At 30.5% G+C, this 8,565-nt stretch overlaps 1 protein-coding gene and 1 long non-coding RNA gene across 3 annotated transcripts in view; one reads left to right on the top strand and one right to left on the bottom strand.

The window, feature by feature from the left end:
• Positions 1 to 2,080, top strand: part of f (forked) — a gene marked incomplete in the record, with an annotated part of 203,433 nt that extends 201,353 nt beyond the window's left edge. Inside the window, 1 exon segment of the mRNA XM_067049240.1 lies at positions 468 to 2,080. Coding sequence (XP_066905341.1) covers positions 468 to 720 — 253 coding nt within the window.
• Positions 7 to 8,551, bottom strand: LOC106679892 (uncharacterized). 2 transcript variants are annotated; one of them, XR_010843905.1, is made up of 3 exons: positions 8,099 to 8,551; positions 6,343 to 6,518; positions 7 to 84 (listed from the first exon to the last, which is right to left on the bottom strand). It is a non-coding gene; the product is annotated as an uncharacterized lncRNA (long non-coding RNA). The 2 variants fall into 2 exon arrangements; XR_001343036.2 differs by lacking the exon at positions 7 to 84 and adding an exon at positions 3,147 to 5,174.
• Between the last annotated feature and the right edge of the window lie 14 nt (positions 8,552 to 8,565).

Genomic DNA, 8,565 nt, shown 5'->3' with positions numbered 1-8,565 from the left:
ATATGTTCATTGTATTCTGCAGCAGGCTTTGGTCTATCCTGGTCCAGTCCAAATCTATCCTTGTCAGCCAGCATTGATGGACCTCTAATTTCCAACAAAAGGATTTTGATTAAACTTTTATAAAAAGGATTATTCCATTTTATTTCTACTTAAATTTTGTCCATAACAATTAACTGTACATTTTTCTACCTGATAGTTTATATCTTCCTAGTACATACTACTTTTAAAAATTACACCTCACTATGATGAAAAATTAATTTTTTTTCTATGAAAATTGAGGTTTGACAATTATGTGGTTTCACTCTTTTACCAATAAATATATACTGTTGTAAAATAAAAACCCATTTTAAACAAACTAATTACTTATTTTAATATTTTCAAGATTACTACATTTTAAATAGTGTTTTATTAACATTTCTTTTACTGCAATTACAGATAAATACAAATATTGTTCTTAATTATTTCAGAGGTCCTGTTCCAAACGGCACCCATCAAATGGAGGATACCAAGGCTTCACCTACTAAAGAACTACCAGAAAACAAAGAAAACAACATTCCGCCAGAAAAGCCATTGATGAAATCACCAGAGAAGATCGTGGTGAAGCAGCCCGAGAAGACTGTTGTGAAACCTCCGGAAAAGAAAGAAGAGGAGAGAGAAGTCATCATTCCATGGAGAGCACAACTGAGGAAGACCAATAGTACTTTGAACCTTCTAGAATAGCCAGTCCAATGTAATGATAATTCAAAAAGAGAAAGATGAAAAATATCATTCAGTGATATTAACAATTTTTCTAATGAAAGTTAAACGGCTCTAAGAAAATATTTTTAAAAATTAATGATCGGAAATATCAATTGTGAATTATATATTGTCGCATTGAGAACTGCTTGCTCAAGAAGAATGATAAGTAAGCTAATGCCCAAACTTAATAAATTCTCTTGGTTCCAAACTTTCTATATTCTCTATCTTTAGATATCTCATTATGGTTCTCATAGATAACTTTTATTATGGTTCTCATAGATAACTTTCTATATTCTCTATCTTTATATATCTCATTATGGTTCTCATAGATAACTTTCTATATTCTCTATCTTTAGATATCTCATTATGGTTCTCATAGATAACTTTTTTACTATAAAAATAAGGACAGACTTCCAAAACTGAATGAAACCTGCATCTATGAATTGATAGATTATTAACAATAATTTAGGAAATATTTCTTATCGATATTTTACCAGTAGTTTTCCAATCCATTTTCTTAATTTCTCAAACATTTTCTTTCTTCTTCTTCTTCTTCTTTCCTTCTGATAGTCAGAGTACTTTAAGTACAATAAAGTACTAAAACTCGACTGTCCTGGAACCGCTTGAATTCATGGACAAACGGTAAAAATATCCTAGGGATATGAAAAAGCCAAAGTATTAAAAAGTCACATATACACCTCTCTTCAATACAATTATATAACCCTACTGAAAACCAAAGGATTTCTGAAAAAGGAAATCTCTTGTGTTTTTATTTACTTCTCTTTATGGATAGCCAGATTATAATCAAATATTTTTCAATGTGTATAAAGAATGATATAAATTTGTATATAAATTAATATATACATTGTTAAATGCTCATTTTAAAGAGCTGTGATTAAGTGTAAATTTTACTATTATAACAGAGTTGGAAGCACTCATTGACGCCCATTCGTGAACATGTTTCTGTTGGAATTTAGGTTGTACATAAGTTGACCCAAATTTTTTTTTAGTAACCTATCAATCAATATCACAACTTATAAATCTTTGCAAAATAATAAATTCCATGATGATGTTGACCTAAACAGAATATTTTATGGTAAAGGAACAAACAGATAGTTAAACATTGCTATTTTTAAGGAACAACCAAATGCACTAATTTATTGAATGCACTTGGTATAGCATGAATTGTACATAACTTGCTACGGTCAATGACAAGACTATTTAATTTTGATGTCTAGTATTTAGAATATATTTTTGTTAATATACCAATTATATCTACTGCTTTGTCAAATATGTACTTTGGTGCAAAGTTTATTAATAAATTTGTTATTTAGTTAATAAACTTGGCTTTAATTTTAAAAGACCCCAATTATAATTCATATAACAATACATTCAACATCTAATTTGATATTTTATATTTACAAATACATTATTTTAATAATCGAAAGAATGAACATAGTGAATACTGAATATTTAAAAAAAATTGAAAACCTACACTGAGTGTAGATGGGACTCACTCAACTCAGTGACAGTTACCTAAATAACATTTTACTCAGCAACATAAAACATAATGAAACTCATTAGCCCTCTCTTTACATCAGGCATCAGTTTTTCTTAAATTTGCAGTGGCCAACCATAAAAATTACCGCTATCATTTTACGAGTTAACAACATTTAACTTTCAGTTAATTTTTATCCTGAATTACCATATCTTTACTTCTTTTCTGATATATTTTCCCTTTCCATTTCTGAACTCTAGTGAGAGATGGAGGAGCCTATCCAACAAGTTACCACTGGAGTGGGAAGGTACAGTTTTCATTCCATAGGGTTCTTTATTAGTACTTTAAATGCCCAAAGTTTCGACCAACCTGGCAACCCTAAGGACCATCTTGACTATAAGTTCAAAGCCTCACATCCAACCATTAAAATTCTTTTGCAGGCTATTCTGCTCAGGTCTAGTAAAATTAAGCTATTTTGGTACTTTTTCATTTAAATTTAGAATTTTTAAGTAACTATACACTATTATCACTCTCTTTTGACACTATGATTAGTTAATGAGTGTGATGATTAGTGAAGATAAGTGATAAGTGAGCTATAATAGTGTAAAGTTAATCTGTTATTAAAAGTTTTAAATTTACATGAAAAAGTAACTAACTAGATTAATTTGACTAATTTTATTAGACCTGGGCAGAATACAAAGCAGTGATAAGATTATATATAAAATAAAAAAGTTTAATTTGGGACAGTATTGGGAAAGATGAGTCATATTTTTCAATCATTTTATGGTTTATAGAATTTAACTTAGCATTTTTTTTTTTTACTATAACAGATTTTCAAAGTTAGGTATAAAAATATTTATTACTTATTTTTAATAACAAGTATACATTTTTTACACAAAAGTTTTGCAATGGAAAAATATTTAAATTGAAACTTAAAAGCTTAAACAGATTTGGCTGTACCTCAACCACACAATTTTTATGCAACATAAATATTAAAATCGATATTGAATTAATAATAAAGAATAATGGATTACTTACTTGTAACATATAAATAATTTATCCTTAGATAACACATAATATCTGTACTACTTAAAACCATCTTACTTGTGACCATCTATAATTTTTAAATAATACAATCGCCAAAACAGAATTAAATTTTAGGAGGTGTTTATTGAACATGTTTAACAAATTTCAAAGTAGGAGGAGAGTACATAATAGTGAGAGGGTAGACAATAATTCATGAAAAGAGGCTTTACAAAATGCCTTAGTGGTTCCACAAGTAGTAGCTCAACAAATAAACATACAGTCTAGGGCCTTCTTCTTTCATAATGAAAGATAATAGTTTTAGTCAAGAGTACAAACTTTATTCTTCATGATAAGGATGACTAATACTTTATTCTTCATGATAAGGATGGCTAATACTTTATTCTTCATGATAAGGATGGCTAATACTTTATTCTTCATGATAAGGATGGCTAATACTTTATTCTTCATGATAAGGATGACTAATGGTGACAATATAGGAGGTGAGTATTGTACAAGTCACTGAAATTGAAGCAAGTACACACTGCAAGGCTAATAGCATTAGTTTGTACTTCACTATAAAACAGGGCTCTGGCAAAACTCAAAACACCAAATGGACTACTTAACTTAAAACAAAATATAATTCGGTAATTGGTATAATAATAATTTGGTTTTAAAACAAAGTATAATTACCACTTGGCGGTAAGATTTCAAGCTAACAGCCCTGATGAAGGCTAGAAATTCTAGCAGAAACATTGGCATAATTAAATAAGGTACTTCAACTGATTTGTGTTTTAATTTGACTACACCCCCCAACCATCTTCTCCTCGTAAAACAAAGTAGAAAAATAAATTGAAGATTTACAGGATCTGGCTGAGAACATTCATTCCGGAGATGAAAACATTACAGTTGACGTTAAAATTTGCTCAAGTATAAAAATTAGTTGATTCATCCATCAAACGTGATCAAGAGCTCATGAACTTAACCCACTTATATAATCAATCATTACATATCTTCACTTCTTTAAATCTCAACATTTCGCAACTCAACAAATGTATGGTTCTTGAAAATGAGGAATGTATTTGTTAATGCCAAAAGCAATTAATCAAACTGAAACTAGGCTTATCTAATTTTTTTAGTACAAAATAAAAGTTTCTGTTACTTTAATGTTTTTACTAAATCATTTCCAGTAATATGGCATGTTTACATAAAGTCCTGGCGTACACAGACGACATTGCGGTCCTAGGAAGTTACCAAGATGAAATGGAAAGACTCCCAAAAGAGAAGCAGAGAAAATCGACTAGCAAGTAAATGAAAATAAAACAAAATATATGATTGTAAGCTGAAAAATCCACCCTAATGACATGGTCTGCATGGACGACAAATCGTTTCCGAAAGTAGACAGTTTAAAATACCTCGGCTCCAAAATAACATCAATAAATGATCAATGGGCTGAGATAGACCAGCGTATAGCAAGCATGAACAGAGCCTTCTTCACTCTGTCAAGAATACTGGAATCCCAAAAAATCTCTAAAAATTTGAAACTAAGGGTGTACAATATCATGATAAAGCCAGGTCTCATATATGGCTGCGAGACCTGGGCTTCAACAGATACCCTGGAAAGCAGAATCAAGAGATTTGTACGGAAAGTCCTCCGTACAATTAAAGGAGAGATCTGGGATCAGAGTCTTAATACAAGGAGGGGAAGAACTAACACTGAGCTGCTTGTAGAGACTGATCAATCAATATCTCATGATACGGAGGCAATGGGAGGCCAAAATCCAGATGTACAGACAGAATCAACAAAGATGTGAAAGAGTTGCATGCAGAAAACTGGAAAGAAGTAGCCCGAGACAAGAAGGCGTGGAGAAGACTGGTTCGGGTGACCAAAGATCAACAAGGTATGTAGAGCCAACTGAAAAAAAAAAAATAATAATAATTTAATGACAAACCTCTTCTGTAGTGCTTCCCAAATTATAATATATATATAGCATGTATATCAAACCTCTTCTGTAGTGCTTCCCAAATTTTCAATTAATGTCTACCACTTTTATGGCACTGAGTACCTCTTGTCACGAAAAAGTGAAACTCCTCTCTAAAGACAATTTTAAAATATCCTGCCCTGAAAATATAGGCATTTAGACCCTTTGGGAATGATGTGCAGCTAAATTTTCCTCACCTGAAGATGAATGTCCTCTTAAGGGATATAAAAATGTTGAAAAATGAGGAAACCGTATTAAATGGATTTGTATTTTGATATAGATACGTTCGTACAGTTATATTTATGCATATCTTTCAGGTATGTCATATAAAACCTTATTACAAAATACTAACAAGTAATAAAGTTGTTTTTATTATACTTCAATGTTTGTAATTGGGAAAAAGCAAGCTGTATGTTCCACCAGTCACAGTAAAAGCCCGATACCCCTATCTAGCTTATACTGTACCACTGGGAAATAGTGCGTAAATGGATTAGTCTCTCAACTACCTCACCATTTTTAAATAACTAATAATTAAAAAGGTAAAAGGGAGTAATCGAGAGCTGTAAGGTTCAAATTATTGAAAACCTAAAGCATTAATTTAAGATCAATTTCTAAAGAAGGAGAACATTCTGCAAGCTTTGTTTCCAGCTAAAGAAGCAGACTCAAGCTCTGAACAAACAAGACAGAAAGGTTTATGTCAGCTCAAAAGCTCTGTCGGGTTCATTTTAGAGACTAACTAGATGTTAACTCATTACTGTTTTCAATAATTTGCTTTTTAATCTGGGTTAATTATAAAAAAAAGTAAGTTACCTGACTCTGTATTTATATGAGCCGTAACAGCTGTTAAGAGCAATGGTTTTAGTGAAAAGAATAATCATGAAATCAAGTCACCACTTCTTACACTTTGATGAGTATAACAAGTAGTTTACATCATTTACATAAATAAACACATCCAAGAATGTAATATCCATACTAGGTTCTGAACCATAAGTTTACAAAGAAAGTAACATCATTTTTATTTGTGTTGAGGTTTTATTTCAAAACATAAAACTTTAGGTATATAAACAAATTATCTTCCTTTTTTTCTTTTAGAAAACTTACTTCAAAACATAAGGAGGCATTGGTGATTTCGCAATGCACCCCATGATAAGAAAATTCTTCTACATCCCCTGCATTGATAGACAAATGGGTATTGAGGATCTTGAGTAGCAATGAGTCGGAAGTTGGGAAAATTAACAACGTGTTTTATATAGTTGATAGTGTAATCGTTGATTGTCCTGCAACATGAATTAACAATTGTATTTAGTATAAATTGTGACCATAGTGTCTTCAAACATTATTCATTATATTAAATAAATATACAATCTAAATCAGATAAGGGAAATTATAGGTTTCTGATGAGGTCAGAACTAGAGAATTAACAAACAAATGTAGCCAGTTTCGTTGAGCACCTAACAAGTACATTTTGTTTATTGTCTTAAAATTGTTACTCTCCAAACAAGGCAAGCAAATAAGTTTTTTCAGTATTCACATTGTTTTCAAGATCTATAATTTGTTAAATAACCATTAATATTCAGAAGAGAGGTTCTAAGTGATTGACTGTAAGCAAAACTAGCTAATTCAAGGTTTGAAGTACAAGATCTATCGTCGTTTTTATTTTCTAATGGAAATTTGGTTAAACGCTGAAGTTTTTAGTTCTGAAAATTACAAACATTACTTACAACCCACTTGTGCAATATATACCAAAAATATCATTAACACTAAACTTCCTTTAACCCCCAAAATTTAAGAAGTCTTTACTTTCTGTATACAATAGAATACAATTATACAATACAATGGTAAGTTTTTAGTCTGTATAATACGCATTTGTAAGTGATGAAATGTAAGTTTGATGTTCTAACCTTAATCCTGCAGCCCATAATGTCACTTACCAGAAACACAACTTCCAGAGTGTATAAAAAAAAGTGGATATCTTTAGATACTCCAGTGCACCATCTTTATCTGAACTATTGCTTTGTTGTAAAATAAATAAGAATTGATCTGTTGCCTGTATCTTACTTGTTATAATCATTTTGTTGAGGGTGTTTTGAATTTCAGTAACTAGAAAGATTTACACTTTGTTTTGTTCTAATCATGGAATGAAAAAGACAAAAAAAACATGAAATCAACATTTTCTTTCAATTTAATATGCACTGTAAATAAGCACATGTCTTTTTGGAAAAAGTATCGTAAATAATAGCCATGATCCACATTTTAATATTCTGTCTCAATAGCTACTGTCGGCTACAGGTCTCACTCAAGCTAAATTCATCAAGAACAATTTTTTGATATATAAAAATTCATATTTTTCTGTAATCTAGACTCTACATAGTCAGAAACAAAATATTTATTTGGGCCATCATCATGTATTATATATGTAATAGGTCTAATCATATTTTATTATGCCAGAAATTAATTTTACTGTTCAAAAATGTAATGAACTAAAAAAACAACACAAAATTAACATTTTCAGATAATTAAACTAATTTAATGACAGAATTTCGAGTTAAACCCCATGAACTTCCACTTGCCAACTTTGATGAACCATTTTTGAAATATTGGTGTCAAGAAATAAAGTTGTAATAGCATTAACGAAAGTAATGAATGGAATTTGATAAAATTGAACCTGTAACTTTTTTACATTAATCCTCAACTTGGGCTAAAATTAATTTGATAAAGATGAAAGACCAGTTGGGTTCACTGATTCTAATCTAATTCTAGTCCTAATCTAGCAACTATAGTTCTAGTTCTTATAGCTATCATAGCAACAATAGAATATTTATTTTAGAGAAAACATTGTTAAAAAAAGCAAACTTACATTTTGAAACACCAAATCAAAAGATGAGAATGAAGTAAAAGATATAAGAAATATAAAGCTACAATGCCTTCCACTGAAGGCTGAGGAGAGGTTCTGTCTTCAACATCCTCCATCTTCTTAACAATGACCAAAAATCTAATTTCGATTTTATTTCATTAAATTGATATTAACAAATAATGGTCGTTTTTAATATTCTTTACTTCCCTGACATTTTTTATTTAAAAGACTATGGTTATTTTAAATTATGTTTATGTTAAATTTGAATGAAAATAATAATACTCTTGGGCAGGGCCCAGTGTGAACAGGTGGGGGTTCCGGGCTCATCTGGGGGATCTTAAAGGAGGTGTTTTATGGACATGTTTGAAACATCGACAGGAGTAAACAACTCATTAGTTGCTTTGTTTAATATTGAAAGTAGCAAACCCTAAAACAATGTTAAACATTCGCAGGAGTAAACAACTCATTAG

This window comes from Halyomorpha halys, unplaced genomic scaffold, assembly GCF_000696795.3.
Source record: "Halyomorpha halys isolate HHAL.00 unplaced genomic scaffold, Hhal_1.1 Scaffold229.1, whole genome shotgun sequence".
Classification (NCBI taxonomy): domain Eukaryota; kingdom Metazoa; phylum Arthropoda; class Insecta; order Hemiptera; family Pentatomidae; genus Halyomorpha; species Halyomorpha halys.
Note: the sequence above shows the minus strand (reverse complement) of the source record. Positions and strands in the feature narration are given on the sequence as shown.